This window comes from Rhinichthys klamathensis, unplaced genomic scaffold (genome assembly GCF_029890125.1).
Source record: "Rhinichthys klamathensis goyatoka isolate OS25496 unplaced genomic scaffold, OSU_Roscu_1.1 h1tg000269l_1, whole genome shotgun sequence".
Lineage (NCBI taxonomy): Eukaryota > Metazoa > Chordata > Actinopteri > Cypriniformes > Leuciscidae > Rhinichthys > Rhinichthys klamathensis.
This window is the reverse complement of record NW_026606789.1, coordinates 1,123,659-1,140,893: the sequence shown is the minus strand read 5'-3', so window position 1 is coordinate 1,140,893 and position 17,235 is coordinate 1,123,659. Positions and strand designations below refer to the sequence as shown.

At 36.6% G+C, this 17,235-nt stretch overlaps 1 protein-coding gene across 2 annotated transcripts in view; it reads left to right on the top strand.

Annotated features, from left to right (window-relative positions):
• c1qtnf12 (C1q and TNF related 12) overlaps positions 1-16,625 on the top strand; it is a 32,876-nt gene extending 16,251 nt beyond the window's left edge. For both annotated transcript variants that reach the window (XM_056267995.1, XM_056267994.1), the window contains exons 5-8: positions 10,298-10,406; positions 12,058-12,151; positions 14,213-14,291; positions 15,913-16,625. In XM_056267995.1, coding sequence (XP_056123970.1) covers positions 10,298-10,406; positions 12,058-12,151; positions 14,213-14,291; positions 15,913-16,011 — 381 coding nt within the window. In that variant the 3' untranslated portion in view covers positions 16,012-16,625. The remainder of the gene's footprint in view (positions 1-10,297; positions 10,407-12,057; positions 12,152-14,212; positions 14,292-15,912) is intronic.
• Positions 16,626-17,235: the final 610 nt, after the last annotated feature.

The window sequence follows — 17,235 nt, the reverse complement described above, 5'->3', positions numbered from 1 at the left end:
AATTCCAATTTATATAAAATACTAATCCAGAGAGTAATTCAGTTCAATATCATAAATGACAAAAGCATTCATAATTACCAATAGCAGACAGAGCTGGAAAACCACTCCAATTAAAGCTCGTCCCATGTTCTGCATTGTCTTTTCATCAGATTGTCTTGGAATTATCAACCTTTTTTTAAAGTTGGTCATTTCACTTAACCCATCTGTAATGATAAAACACTAATTCCAGAGTTTAATGACACAATATCCTCAAAATCAGGAAATAATAGTACCCCAAACTAATACATACAAGACATAAAGTGCTGTCACCATCACACGCACTCATACTAGACACACATATGTTAACTGTTCATTTTCAATGTTCATTTTTTCTTTATATTATTGCTAAAAGATTTAAATTTTAAATAAGATTTTAAACTTCCCATTTTCCGGTAGCTTCTACCTAATTTTACATGGTCTCCCAACCAGTTTCAAAGCATGTCTTGTTCATTATTCATTAGAATTTAACAAGGTCAGCTGGGTTGTTTTGTTTCATTATCATTATTTTGCTTCAGCTTGCTCTAGCAGGCCAATAATGGAAAGACAGACACAGTTACCATCCCTTCCTCTGCTCAAGCAGTCTCTCGCACTATAAATAAATAATCTTTTTCAACAGCCTTCTAAGGCTGTAACTTAGACAAAATGTAATATTAAATTAATTACAATAACCTTTGACCATTCACCTTGTTATCCAGACTTTTCTCAAATCTACAAAAACTGTCTTCATCTTTAGCCACCACCATGTCTAACGACCTTCAGGAGTTAAAACTATGTCATAGACCTATTAGTTCAAAATCAACACTATGATTTTCCTTGCCCATAAGGCAAACCAGTACATAAAAAGTTTTGCTACTGTCTCCACAACAACTAATGGGAATCACTTCATGGCCTCAGCTGGCTCTTGAAAGCCCCCTCCTGTTAGCCCTTTATCTATAATCTCCATCAGGGTGTTTTCCCCTGGCATATTTGCAGACGCTTGTCACAATAAAAAAAAACAAGCCATACAATGAATGCGGTTTCTGGTGATTGGTATTAGAGGAACACTCACGTTTCGGGGTCAGACTGTCTGTAACTCCTCACAGCTTATCCGCCCTAACGATAAAGGATGCTGCTGGCCTCACAGTCATCCGCTCCACTCTCATACCTTTCTCACATAAACACCTCCATCTTGAGATGCCCAGTGACTTTACGTGATCCACTCTGGCTTGGGTTGCCCCCTGTCTGGCCAATAGAAGGTCTTACCCGTCATTGAGTAGCCACTCGTGCCCACTGGTGACCGCTCTTTCCCATCACAGGCTGTTTGCTTCAACAGAACTCAGCTGTTTTCTAGAGCTTAGGAAAGGCACGTTCAAGAGTCACCAGAGCCATTCGGATTGCCTAATAGTGTTCACATAGGGAGACAGGTCAATAACAACAGTATTTAATCACTTAAATCCATTAACTATCTTAAAAGCAGCAACCTAGCTACTTGGATTATACTCAGTGAATTTAGATCACAACCGTACATTCAGTGTACATTTCCGTCGGCCCCTCCCCCGTTTCATGGTGGGGACTAAGATCAGACAAAGAAGTTACTGGTCCTAAAATAACCTAATCAAAGATGTCACTACAAATAGCTTATTATCACTTATGACACCGACTCAGGTAACAGCTTTTAGCTGACATTGACTGAGAGAGAGACATTGAATGAGAGAGGGACTGGTACACTGCACTCTGAACGTCTAACTTTATCTACCATCTTTTAACTCTATCCCAGCTTAAGGCATCTTTGCCAGATATTACATACGGTTTCAAATAAACATATTATTTATATTTGTCTTTTGCCCACACATCAGGAAATTTAGGCATTACAAATTTCCACTCAGATTGAGTCTGTTGCACTGGCAGTTTCAGGCACAGCACACATCAGATTCAGATAAGCAAACTGTTTCCTTACAGCCAATAACAAACTTATCTTTTGAAAGCAAACATCAGCTTCTAGTTCTTTCATGGTCAACTTTTCAAGCTGTTTGTTTAATCAGCATTTAGCAACTGTTAATCCAGTACTGCTTCTGCTTATTTGTTCTTACATAAAAATAATTATTCTAGTTCTCAATAACGTTTCACATTTCTCAATCTCAATTTTAATTGTCAAGTTCTCAACCATAGTTTAATATTTGACTTAAGATTTCTCTTGGAGTTTATCAATCTCCAATTAGTATTCACACTAAGTTTGACGAGGCAAGCACTCTCTGCTTGTGATACTTTTGCAGTTATTGTAAATCATCTGTGAGATTAGTCTCTCTATATCATCTAAAACCTTTTTAAAATGTTTAATTACAACACAATCATCCTTTAAGTTACTTTGATATATTCTGCAACTCACATTTGTTGGAGTCATTCATTTTACATCAACCTGTATTCATCAATTCACTTATAAAAATTAGTATTATAGATCTTTTCTTCAAAAGGGTTCATGTGTCAGCCTCAACGGCTCCAACTTACTACACGCCCTTGAAGCAGTGTGTGTCCCATTCAGGAATGTAAACAGAGCCACTGATAAGCAGTTCTCTGTATTCTTTTACAGTCCACCAGTGGCGGATTTAATCATAATAGCCCAATCATAATCTTCATCATTATTATTGGCAGAACATTAATTTTCATAAGCTGCAAAATATTGTTTTCACAAAGTGTCTGTTTAACTTTAGTCGCTTGTCCAGGGAAATTATCCCTGACCCAGAATTTCTTTCACTTGCTTCTTGTAATCATCGTAAGCAATACGAGGCTAAACATTTTAATTTTTCTGTTTCTTTGTTTGTTTGTAGCCAGTCAAGTTGTTTAAATTTCCAATCAGAATCAAAATCCTGACTACCATTTACTTAATCATTTCTGCAAATTTATTTAAAGTGAGGGCTTTAGAGCACAGCTGCTTACAGCGTTTGCTTTTCCTGTCTCACTATTTGTTTCAGGACTCTTCAGGTTACTGATTAAGTTATTACATTTTTTTTTTTTTACTTTTTTTTTTCATATCTTAATCATAGTTCATACTCACCTGAAGTTATTGCAGAAATGGAGGCGGCGATCTTTGAACAACACAGCTTGGCTTCTGCGTGATGAAACTGCAAAGTATACTCCAAAATCACAGTTACATATACTGGTCCATGCCAATTTGGGTCACAACTTTTTTAATTTTTCTCTCGGAATCGTTCCTGATGCATCCCTGGCAAACAACCCTGTTATTGTTAGTATCCCTAACTGCCTGATTCACTTCACTAAGTTCGGGGATCCCCTGTCTGAAATGGAAGAGATTGAGCAGGTTTACGGTGCCACTGGACCTCTAGCCCAGGGACGTGCTCTGCTGGGGTGGTGCTACACCAGTAATGCCCAGCGGGGCCCCCACAGAGCACGCTTCGCTTGCGCTGTCTGCTGCCGTTACCCTTAACGACGCTCTCAGCGACTTCTTATACTGTCAGTAGTATAATTAACTTACTCCTTCACTCGCCTCATCGGAGTGAAGCTTCACTCGCCTCATCGGAGTGAAGCTCTCCCGCTCTCCTTCAAAATCTCTTCCAGTCAGACAGCCCTAACAATTAACAAAAGCTTACTACCTTGTTTGTTGATTTGCCAGGGGTGTCACCGAGAATAATTGCCAGCGCATCCTCCACCATAACTGTAAGGGGTATACAGTCAAAGACCCAGAACCAGATATGAAGAATGAAGACCCGGAGTCAGAATTATAAAAAATTAAAGAAAAGTTTTACTGAAGATAGTTTGCATTTTCATCAGCAGAAGTCAGCTTCAAGACTCACACAGGAGTTCGTAGGCCGCCCCGCTTACAGTTATAAAGATCACAGCAGTTATACCATTTCCAAGGTCTAAGCTACGTCATTGCTTACAGGTTGAATGATTCTCATTGGCTAAGAAACATGAAAGCCTAAACAATTTAACACATGTGAGGAGATAGGGGTGCCTATCGCCATTAGTAAAGATAGTTGTCGTCCACTCATTGGATTTAGGTCTGTGGTGGCCTCGCAGGTTAGAGAAGGGCGCCGGGGTGTCTGGTCCGACCGTCCAGAACCTACATAGAATGTCATACGCACACACACAAATAACAGACACTAGCAAATAACAGCTCCCATCAAGGCTGAAGAGAGTCTGAGCTCCTTATTATCAGTTAAGTATGCCAAAACATAATGCTAAAACATTCACTCGTTTGGGAGAAAAACAGATCACTGACATTTACTCCCAAGGAAGGAAATACACTGGAAAGAATACATTTTAATACAACAATTAAAGTTTGATAGTAACGCTCAATATAGCTTGACCATATGTCCAGCGAAGAATCATATGTGCCCACGCTGCCTTTAGGACCCTCTAACCTTTCTACTGATCCCAGAGAAAGAGACAAACGGCCTTGTGGGTTACGTGGCCTTCGTGTCCTGCGTGTACTACGTGCAATCTCAAAGTAAGATTGGAATGCACCTAAAAGAAACTGGTTACTTGCATCCATGCATTTAAGAAAATATAATTTCACAAGCATAAGAATATAAAAATTATTATGTGATAATGAATATATTTGATTATTGATTTTTATAAAGGAAGTATATAACCATTCAAAATGATATATGATTATATATGTATTTGAAGAGGCAAGGGATTTTGACCAACCCTTCACCTCAGAGACATCAGTATTCAGTCAAGTGGCTAACATAATATATCAAGAGCTTTATTTGTAATACAGCATTTTCTCTACCATACAGTATTATTTAAAATTTAGCAACACAAGGGATCCAGCATATATTAATATTATATTCTAATACCGATCTAGCTTACTGCATTGTGCAACAAGTGTCTCGTTGCAGCCACCGATCGAACGCACAGAGTAACGTTAACATAACATTCAACAAACTCAAATGTATTTTTAGTATGATTGTTTTGACCACGTAAAACACAATTTTAATTTGTCAAATAAAGTGACCTGTATGAGTAGTAAATCAGCATGTGGCTGTTTCAATAGAATAAAATAAAATAATGTGAATTTAAGTGATCAAAAATAACCATAACAAAGTTCAAGTTCAAGGAAGAAGGAAGCGGGAACTGACAAATGTTAAACGTAACTTAATCGTAAAATAAACATAAACAACAACACAAAATGAGCGGCAGCGGCTGACTGGCATTTAAGCATAATAAAAACAGCAACGTAAAATGTCCTAGGCCAAGTCCTCTCTCACCCTTTACTGTCATCATTCACTACTTATATCCTTCCAATACCGGTGTGTCGCGCAGGTGTCTCTCATTGGCATTTGCTTCACGCTGCTTCATACCACAGTAACGTTAATAAAACTTTAATACATTAGCTCATCCATGAACATGACTTATTGCCTGAGTCCTGCCGGATTGTTTTCCATTGGCTGTGGAGGTGAAGACGACAACTCCCATAATTCCACATTCATTCACGGTGTCATCAAGCTACTCCTTTGTTATTGTTTCGAATTAGCGACCTCTAGCAGCGAAACTTACATACTGTGCCTTTACGTCTTAAAGATGTTTAATTCACTTAAAAGAAAAGAGTCATTGGTTCATGAATACAAATGTGTTCTATCCCAGCTAACAAAAATATGTTCCAAGAATGTTTTACTAATATTAAAGGTGACCTATAATTCAAAATTGAATTTACCTTGGTATAGTCAAATAACAAGAGTTCAGTGCATGCAGGGATGTAGTGGAGGCTAAACGCACGTAAACGCCGTTTACGCACCTCCCAATATTCGGAAATAGCGTTTACCCACCTCCAAAGTGCGTTTATCCACCTCTAAATTGCGTTTATCCTCCTCTAAATAGCTATAAATTAAGCTTATGTCGTTTTAGTTTCATATTGTTCATTACTAGTTTCATAGGTTGTTAAACCTAAGACGAACTCTTTCATATTGCGCTGCATTAACGTTACTGTCAGTGTTGTTGACTTTTACTGACGGTGAGGTTGCGCTGTTGACGCTCGCGCAGCCTCTCGGGGAGAAATCTACACAAATGAGCGCACACACACACACTCAGTTAACAACATACTGCCTATAAAAAATCTAAATGTGGAGTTTTTATATTTTTTACATATGTTAAGCAACCTCAATTATTTTTCCTGAACACCATCACGATTGAAAATGTGACATTGATTTCCTACAACAGTTCAATAAACAGTTAAAATTAAGTCACTTACATTTTAGATGCAATATTGGCTGTTTTTGTTCTGTTTCAGCAGCGAAAATAGTTCCAAACAAAAATCACAGCAGAACCACGGTGCATCTCACAGGAACACTCGACCTGTTTTCATTAGGCCTACTGAATGATTCAGCATTTTGAAGGAATCGATTGAGTCAAAGATTCAATGACCCATTCATAAACATCAGTCTCATTCTTGAATGAATCAGCCGTTTGAACAAATCGTTTGAATGAATGAATTAATGACTCACTCATTAAGACGGTCGCCTACCGCCACCTACTGGCGGTTTCGTGTTATGTTTAAAAGTAGATCATTCTGTCCAACGTTTCTTATTTGTAAATTTAAATCAATTTCATAACATTATTTTATAAAATTGGAATTTTTCAGTGTAAATGATTTAATTTGATCAGCCCTATAGTGTCTTATTATTCGAAATAATTGAATTTATTGATCAAATTTAGGAATTTAAAATGAAAGATGAAGCATACATTTAATAAGATTGGGGGAGGGGATGCCCTTTAAAGGTGCAGATATTATAATATGCCGATTTAAATATCAAAGGTGATTGAACACTGATGAGAATATTGTTTCAGAATTAAAAAAAATAATAATAAAAAATCCGGACGAGAAACTTTTTTACTCGGACAAGTGAATGACAGATTAAGCGTATGAAAAGGCTTAATGTCGAGCCCTCCCTATATAGCAATGTCATCAGGAGATACACATACACCGGTAGGCAGTGGCCCACCTTACCGGGTGACCACGTCGTGGTCCACCAGAATTTATAGTTTACCCACCTCTTTTTTTACCACTACACCTCTGAGTGCATGGACATGACATAGAGTGAATCTCAAACTGGACTGTTTTCGCGTTCTCATTTAATTCACGTTTATGAAAAACACCCCTGAAAAACAGTCGGTTCTCCACACAATACCGACTGTGACGCAATAGTCGGGATCATTAATATGTACGCCTCCAAATATTTGCATAATGCCAGCCCTCAATGCCAGGCGGAACTGCGCAGCCGAAGCATGGCAGTTGCTCAGTGTGGATGTACACATGAACACAAAATTATTTTTTAGTTCCTTCATCTGAGCCTCTGGAGAAACAATGGGTTAATTTTATTTTCTCTGGAAATTTCCAAACATTTCACCGAGTGTTTCCTCAACTTGGGCCAATACAGAGCTGGCCTCGGATCGAGCTACCAAGCAACACTTTCTGATGTGTAATTGTTCAAGTTCAGACAGGTAATCTTTCTCTCAAAATCGTTCAATACTGTTTATGCATCAGTAAGTCAAGCCAGTGACTAAAATATCAGCTTCACATCGTTTCTTTTAGTAGGATGAAAATAATCGTATTTAAATTGTGAACAAATTATATACAGAAAGCGATCAAAGAACAATCTTTCCACACAGCGCGAGTTTATCTGGACACTTGCCAAACTCGTTATGAAATCAATGACGCACGTTACTGCACAATGAAGCTCTTACTGTATTTACATCATCGTGTTTGCATTGGTGAAAGCAGAGAGAGTGCAGAAACTGCTTTGCAATGATAAGATCTTCATTCTCGCGATCAACAGACTGTCCTCTGCTCAATGCTCATCACGGCAACATTTTATGTGATGGGAATAGATCTAAATACTTTAAAAACATCTCGCGATTCGTTAATCTCGATAGCTTTTATAGTAAAAACGTATAATAGCAGTAGTAAAAGTATTCGGGAGAGAGTTTCACATGTAATGCGTTGCTATTTCATATGCAAGCATGTCAGCCAATCACAGCAGTGGCCGCGGTTACACTGAATCCCACAGCAGACACGCCCCTTCAAACAGAGTGTTCAAATCAGAGGCTAAAAGCAGGCTAGGAAAAATGCCATTTATTTCTAAATTATGATAATTTTTTATCTAAAAAACATACTAACATTATAAGGGTAACCCAGGAAACATTATAAAAATTTTTTTTTAAAAACATTCTAGGGCACCTTTAAGTTATGAAAATGTTATTTCTGAATGTTCCCTGAATGTTTAAAACGTATTTTTTATTTTATTTAATGCGAACGTTAAGGAAACATTTCATTGTATCATTTTTAAAACATGGGAATGTTACTTTTGAATGTTCTCTGAACATTCTAAACAAGTACTGTACTGTAGTAACGTTTTGAGAACATTATTAAAGACTAGAAAACTTTGAACGAACATTCTATTAATGTTACTTGATAAATGTTGGTTCATAACTGTGAGAGAACCTTGCCAGAACGTTAGACAAAGTTCTGAGAATGTTCATTGTGAACTGGGGTGACATTGGGATTTTTTAAAAATCATTTTAATCAACCATGTTCAACATTGTTCTCTTCTTCTTTGTCGAAAGAAGAAGAGAACTTCTTCTTTCGCTTACTGTTCTATCCCCACCACAAATGATTTAATCAGTCACAATTAGGTTTATATCTAGATCTTTAATATCAAACGAACAAGAAAAAGAAAAAAAGAGCACCTTTATGAGAGGTTCATTACTTGTGCTTTATATTGAGCATATAAGTGTTGACAGCCCAAACAAAAGAAGGAAACCATGTGTTATAAAACTGTGGAGCAGCAAATTTACACTAATGACAATTCGAAAGAGCATTCCAGTGATTTAGAAACAGTCATTTACAGTAAATGATACAATTTCCAAAGTGCACATGTGATCGTCTCTTTGTGGTAGCGGGTTCAGCTTTCGCCAGAACGTAAGAAATTCCAGTCTGTTGCAAATAATTTCAAATTGGCTTATTTTGTCATCGTTCCATTTGGCTTCTTCACTGTGACAGTTTTACAGAATACTAAACAAACACCAATTCGAAACGCTTCCAACATGTGTGCGTTCAAACTGAAGTGTGTAATTTCTGCATCCTGCATCAAACTGAATGGCAAAAACTCCGTTTGGTGAAGCTGTCTGCCATTGGTCAATCAAACAGATAGCCCCACCCAATCAGCTTTAATTACACAGCTGAATTAAAGCCACCTGTGAGAGTAACCTTATGATTGGCTCTTGTCATATGAACATTGGTGACGACACACTGGATTGGCCGAAAGTTTACTCACGTTTACCCTCCTCCTAAAAAACATTGCTTTCTTGGTGGTGTACAAAAGGTACTCTGTGTGAGGTTTTGGACCAGTGAGAGGTGTGTATAAAAATAGACACCACCATTTAAAACAGCATGCTGTTTTAAGGAAGAGCTATACCCTGTGGCATTTTGATCAGCCAAGGACACACACGAATATCCATGTTATTTGTTAACCGTTCTTTACAGCAGTCACAGAAAACAAATTCCATTGATTAATGCAGACAAGATTCACTCTAAGCTCTAATCAATCAGCATTTAAATCTGCTGATCACTGAGGATGTATGATTCTTACTTTCCATATTAGAGAAATTATGATCATATAGTCTTTCAAATCTGTCAAATGGATGAAATAACTGTTGTAAATGTCAATGCAAACTTGTATCCATCCAATGTAGAAATGCATGTCGAATGAATTTACGTTCTTCTCACATATCTGTTTGGATCGGACATGCATGAAAGGCATTCATTGTATGTGTTCAAAGCTGACAGCACAAAAAAAAAATGGCAGAACTGAACAGTGTTTAGCACACTAATCGGAGGACTCATTATAAAAGCGTCTGAGTCTGGAACTCTTGGTGGGTTCTGGAGGCGTAATGCAGAATAATGTGGTCTGGCATGGCTGCAGTGTGCAGTTATGATCAAAAACAGAATCGGAGGATTCTTGGCAGATGTCTACATATTTCTAGCCATTTAATGGTTATGTGCTCCCAAACTGAGCCCTAAAACTGGTATATTTTTTAATGCTGTATGTGGGATGCTTTGATTTGCATGTGAGTTTATAAGAGTGTGGAGAGCAAGAATTCTGCTGAAAAACATATTCTTGAGATGCTTGGAAGGCTAGTCAGCAATTTACGTATATGATTTTCAGATAGAGAGTGAGCGGTGTTGATGTTGTTTGAGAAAAGGTTATTAGGTGTGTTTATGGTAAGCCCTCTATAATTCTCACCTGTTTCATACCTTCAGCCTCCTGCCAAAGGTGCCTTCCTCAGAGGGACGGGGATGGATCAGTCCACTGGCCGATTTACAGCTCCTGTAACTGGAATTTATCAGTTTTCTGCCAATGTTCATATTGGTAAGGAAAGGTTGAAAGGTTCATCTCACCCAGTAAATATTCTGTCTTTCGTAATCTTTTTTTTTTTTTTTGTGCCTGTTTCAGTGTGAGACATGAGGTTTTGGGGGTATGATAATGATTAGCAGTTTGATTAATGATAATCATGCATCATTTGTTCTTAAAACTTAAACGGAAGAACATGGGTGGGATTACCAGTGAATGGAATTTATATTAATAATATAAATAAGTTATATTTTGTAGAGATATATATATATATATACAGTGATTACCTTTCAGTTACATTTTTTTTTTTTTTTTTTTTTAAGAAGTCTCTTATGCTCACCAAGGCTGTTTTCTGTTTTAATATATTTCAAAATGTGATTTATTCCTGCGATGGTAAAGCTGAATTTTCAGCAGCCATTTCTCCGGTCTTCAGGATCACGATACTTCAGATATTATTCTAATATATATTCATAACATTTCTTATTGTTATTAGTTTTGTGGAAACTGATATTTACCGAATATATTACAGAATTTCCACAAAAGTATGAATTTCTTTCTACTGCTGAACACAAAAGAAGATATTTTGATGAATACGGGTAAAAAAACTGTTGATGAGCCCCATTGACTTCCATAGTATTTTTGTTTCCATACTATGGAAGTCAATGAGGCCCGTCAACGGTTTTGGCTACCCATATTCTTCAAAATATCTTCTTTTGTGTTCAGCAGAAGAAACAAATTCATACTGGTTTGGAACAACTTGAAGGTGAGTAAGTGATGACAAAATTGTCCTTTTTGGGCGAGCTATCCCTTTGATGCATCCTTGAGTATTAATTTCTTTAAAAAAAAAAAGCTTACCTTAACCAAACCTTGTGAACAGTATGATGGATATAGAAAAAAAGCTTCTTAAAAATGTTTACATTAAAATGACTTTAGATAGAGGCTTTGTCTGCCAAACCAGAAGAAAGATTAATGGAAAATTCAGTTTCTCGGCTATAAACACGAATTGCATGGAGTACAAATTAATATTTCACTGTCATCTCTATCAGAAGGTGCCATCATGTAATGGATGTGTTTCAGACTTGGCACATTCTCAACAGATGGATTGCATTCCCTTGAAACTTACATTCCAACCGTGCAGCATTTGTTTGCTGAGATTGAGGGTGTCTTGCACAATCTCGCATGCTTAAAAAGCTAAAAAAAAGAAAAGTAAAAAAAAAGTGCTGTGCCTGAAAGCGCACAAGCGTATTTTGTTTTTGTTGCTTGATGCTTTAAAAAGGGGTCCAGTGATCCTGTTGACTTCATCCATGGTTTCAGAGGCAATGCTTATGTGGAGTTACACTGAAATAAGCCCCAGGGACCCTGAATGCAAAACTCTTCTAAGCCGTGGCGCCAACATGCATCTCCGGGAAAAGAAATTGGCTCTCTGCAGTAGACTGTGGCAGAAAATCAACATCCCCAAACAAATTCACAAATCCACTGCAGACTTATAGAAGAGACCAATATTTAGACGCGGCTGGAGGTCAAACATGACTGGCTGTGGCATCATGTGCTCCAGATACAAAACTCTGTCAAACAACATTTCAACAGCCTTTACTCTTCATACAACAGTTTGTAGTGCATGTCTGAAGAAAATATATATATTTTTTGTAATTTGTGTTCTTTCTTGCAGACCACACTGAGGTGAAGAGAAGTAAGAACCAGCTGAGAGCCAGAGACAATGTCCGAGTTTTGATCTGCATTGAATCCCTCTGCCACAGATACACGTAAGTTTGGTCACATTTCTCACATTAAAAGGATAGTTCACCTAAAAATGTAAATTCTATCATCATTAACTCACCCTCATGTCATTCTTCTGTGAAAAACGAAAGAAAATGTTTGTTTTATATACTTTTTCATGCAATTACAATAAATAGAGACTAAAGCTTTTAAGCTTAAAAAGTGATACCCCTATAAAAGTATTAATAAAAGGGTCCATACAACTTGTGCGCCATATTACAAGACTTGTGAAGATATATTTGTTGACAAACAGACTAAAATTTTGTCATTATTTTCTGACAATCTTGACATCTGGCCTGGCTATTGAGAGAAGCAGCCATGTTGGATCAAAACAGCATTTTTGACAAAAATGTGGTAGAATTTTTTTTTTTTTTTTCAAAATGTTGTTCAAAACTGTTTTTGTTTAAAAGCAAAGTCTCTGTTGTTTCTTTTGATTTATACCATGGTCTGTCTGAATACACGATTCTGATTGGCTGGAAGGTGTGCAATAAAACCGTTTAAAGCACAGGTAGTTCCAAGTCAGTTTTATCACCGTTCTATATTAATGGGCTGTTGTTATTGAAGCGCACACACATACGTCACTTCACTTTGCGTCAGGTGGTTCTTTGCCTCCACTTCATGCATTAAAATAATTTAATGCACAGCTAGCATACATATTGCATGTTCAGTTATTCATACAACAAAATATTCTGGGGGCCCTGACATTTTTGTAAAAAAAAAACCAAAAACGCTGGCAGGGAAAGAGTTAATGTGCTAGAATTCTAGTGTGTGTCTGACTGGCCACACAAAGTTTCTTGTGAGTTTTGGTGATTTCAGAACTTTCTGTCAGACTAAGTGTCAGTTCTGTTAGCAAAACTATCCAGGAGAAAATCTGACACCAGCAATTTTGCAAGGAAAGTTATTATGATTACATTATGTCTAATTTACCCTCAAGCAGTCTATTTATTAACACTCGATGTTGTGCCCGTTGTCCACAGACCACATCCACATCAATATAAATTCATGACTCAGACTCAGAGGAATACATCGCTTATGATGAAAATTAGTATTTTTCTTGAGCTCCTTTTTACATTCATTGCATGTGTTTTTTATTTCAGTGGCTTCAGCGTGTGAGTGCATGTCATAAAAATCCTCTTTCACAAATCAAAAGAAAATGAATTTACTTAAAAGAAAAAAAATGACTAAGTACTAAGTAACAGGGTATACATGAGATGCAGAAGGGGGAACGGGGGTGGCAGATCTGGATAAACTCTCTTCCAGTGTTTGCTGGTCGTTAGCGTTTTTTTGCGCTTTGTGAGTAACGCATGGGCTGTAAAGCATGTTGTCTGTTCAAACTTGTGTGGAAACCAGCAAGGCATTTCCTGTGTTAAAGTGAAGCAGGCCTTTAAAAAATGTCCTCTCACCTTCAGTCTGGTCCTTGTCACCTTAGTAACCTTTACCGCCACCTTTGACTCGTGGGGTCCCTGTTGGTCTTAGCAACAATACTGAAGGATAAATCTTTAAATGTATTGCTTGATAGATCTTGGAAATTATAGGAAATAGGAAATTATGCATTTTTAGGAATTAGTCATTTTTATCAATGTATTTTTATAACAAAACATAAATTGATATTTCTTTGAATAACTTTAACACTGTGCCATGACTTACACAAAACATCTGTCAGTAAAAATATAATGGCATTATTTCCCAATTATACTATTTTATCTTTTGCACATAAAATAAAATAATAAAATAAAAGATTAAATAAAAAAAGATTAAATAAAAAAAAAAGATTAAATTATAGTACAGTGGCCTAACCAATGCAGTGCTTCCTGATTTTGGACATGAGAATCTGTGAACTGTCCCATAACTTGCATTCAAGTGGAAGATTTGAAAAGAGCTGGTTCAGTGATCAGAATGATTTAACTGATCTCACAAACATTTCACTCAGAAATTGCTAGTAAATACCAAAAGACAATTACAAAGAAATGGCAACACATTTTATTGATTCGTGAAGTCTACAAATGAATAATTTGTTCGCTCATAATATTTTCTATACCATTGTGCAGATCCTTGGAAATGATTGTTGGCCTTGAGAGTAACAGCAAGATCTTTACAGTATCTGTCCATGGACTGCTGGAACTTCAGGTAAGAGTTAGTTGAACATACTCCACTCAGTTTAATGCAGTTTCACTGTTAATTAACTGTATCCTCATCATACAAATCTAGTGTTTCTACTGCCGTTTACTCGGTTTCTGGCGCTGAACTCTTAAAAAAAGCTAGTTAGCCCTTGTGTTATGTTGCGGGTCAATTTGACCCGTTTCGATTTTCAAGTTGTTGGAAATACTGGTTAACCTTTATTTTTTGTCTTGATATTTTGTGACTTTTTCTCATTTATCATGATGAACATGCATGCAAAGTTTCAACATGCTGATGTGTTTTGACATATACAAACAAAATTACTGTTACGTTCGTGATGTTCGCGGGTCAATTTGACCCTCATAGACAGCCATTCAAAAGCAACTGTACAGACACAAAATAAAAACATTTATCTTCTGTATGTAAGGACACTTCAACTCCAGTTCTAACGTGCAAGTGCATCTAAAAGTGCTCTAACCCTAACCAAACACACTTGAAAAAGCTAAAATTACAGTGTTCAGAATTATTTGCAAATTACAGATGAAAATCTTTGAAAAGACACAGATAGTAAAATAAGCTCTCATTTCAATATTCAAAATATCTAAAATACCTAGCTTTTAACCAAAACTTTTATGTAGGATTTTCAAAGGCAGCTTCACAGAGCCAAAAAATAAATAAAAAACATTTATTTGATGTATGTTTTTGTTATGTTTGGTTTCTCACTTCCCGGTGAGTGAATAATGAAACTAGGAAAATAGGTCTTAGGAAACTAGGGAAAGTTAATTTAGGAAAATGAAAAAATTTCATAATACAGATTTTTTTTTTGTTCAGTTACGATGTTCAAAGCATAAAATGTAAAAAAAAAAAAAAAAAAAAATATTATGCAAAAAAAATCAGTATACTGTTTATTTTCCAATTTTGTCAAAACAAAACTGTTTTAAAAAAATGTTTTAAAAACATTTTCATAAATCATATTTTCAGATATAATGTTTTTGTAATGTTTGACAAATGTTGATATTAAAAGTTTACAGTTTGTATCTAAATCTTTGTTGTTTTTCATAGTGTGATTTTTGAGGAATTGTATTGAATCCAATTAGGGTCAATTTGACCCGGTCCATAAGGGGTGTACACAGAAATCGAACAGAACACAAGGGTTAAGATTAAAAAATCGATTAATTAAATGATAAGCTATTTCCTCACAAAAGCGGTTTATTCAGTGTAGTGAAGCCTCTTCTCCATTGACATCCATTAAAAAAAACAGCCTCCTGCGTACCGCCACAGCCGCAGCGTTAGCATTTGCCGTTACGCTTTGTTGGCTAAATGTTGCAGCCTTGACTTCTATGGCTTTGGTGGCCCTCTAGGACAGAAGTTTCCCATCCCTGGCCTAGCAAGACCTTGATTAGCTGGTTCAGGTGTGTTTAATTGGGGTTGGAGATCAACTTTTCAGGACAGTGGCCCTCCAGGAGCAGGACTGGCCACCCCGGATCTAATCAGTTCTTGATAAAAAAAACCCTCCAAAATATCGTACTGAATAACCTTATTTTTCCAGATCCATGAAATTGTAGAATTAAAATGTGTTGCAGATGGCAATTCACATTGAATAAATATTGTGATGTTTTCTTTCAAACAGGCCGGGCAGTACACCTCCATATTTGTGGACAATGCAGCTGGAGCATCGATCACAATACAGAACGGCTCCGATTTCATGGGCATGTTGTTGGGGGTATAGCCTTGTTTTACAGCCAGACTATATCTGGCAGGCCACAAAAGACTGCATTGCTCCTCTTCGGACTATCTCCCAGCACCATATATCCTCATGAGACAATATTTGACTGCCACAAAACAAAGCTCTTGATTTGTTCATGGAAGAGACATGGACATATTAATACCCACAAAGCAGAGACAGTTGGATGCAAAACTGAAAGACTTTACCGAGGACAGTGGATCCACATCTGCCTTTCACAGTGAGGTTTTTACCTCTTCAGAAAGATCATTTCTCACTGTTTTTACTCTTATTTTGTGATATATAGATGTATACAAAGAGATTTTTGTACTTTGACATTGTGTTATGCCCTTCTTAACTAATAGTGTTTATATACAGAGTGTTTATTTACACAACTTGTTTTCTACGATGAGAGGTTTCCTACAATACAAGAGCTAATCTAAGGATTTATCTTAAGGAATTTATGATCTTTTGGAGTTGTTACCCAAAATACACACATACATACATGCCTGTACTTTTTAATATATATATAACAAGCCTGACAGTTTTTATTTACTATGCAGCTCCAAAAAGTATGTTGTAGTGACTTGATTATTGATAAAAGAACAGATTTTCCATTATGCTCGGCCAAAAGAAGGAAACAGCCAAATATGAGAAAAGAAACAAGATGGATGACTCAGTCTATTTTTACGTTCAATCGCTAACAGTCCCAAACAATAGCGTTTATCCGAGCGTGTGTGTTTGTGAGTGTGTGTTTGGAAAGCTGCTGCCATGATCGATTAGACATGTTAAGAGTCCTGCTGAGTTTTCGTTTTGTTTACTGCAATGCCAAATACGTCATCCGAATGCTCTGTTTTTCACGTTGCCATGGAAGTTTATTCTTTGAGATGTGTTGCTCTTCTTCCTTTTTTCCAAATGTCTTCTTTTTTTATTCACTTCAGTAAATACAGAAATTAAGATGCACATATACTGTACGTATATTAGCATATTCGCCATACAAATTATTTATGTTTAAATGTATCTGCCAATTAAAATAGATTTATTTTTTTAATTGGCGTCTAGCCTTCCAGTAAATCTCAATACAAGTGAAAATAATGTTTAAACATACAGTATTTGCTTGTATTGTGGTGTAATGGAAATGAAAGTATATTCAATAAATGTAAAATATATCTATTCACCTGGGCATGCTTGCGGTTGACTCGAAATGACTTTTATGAGCTTTGAAATCTT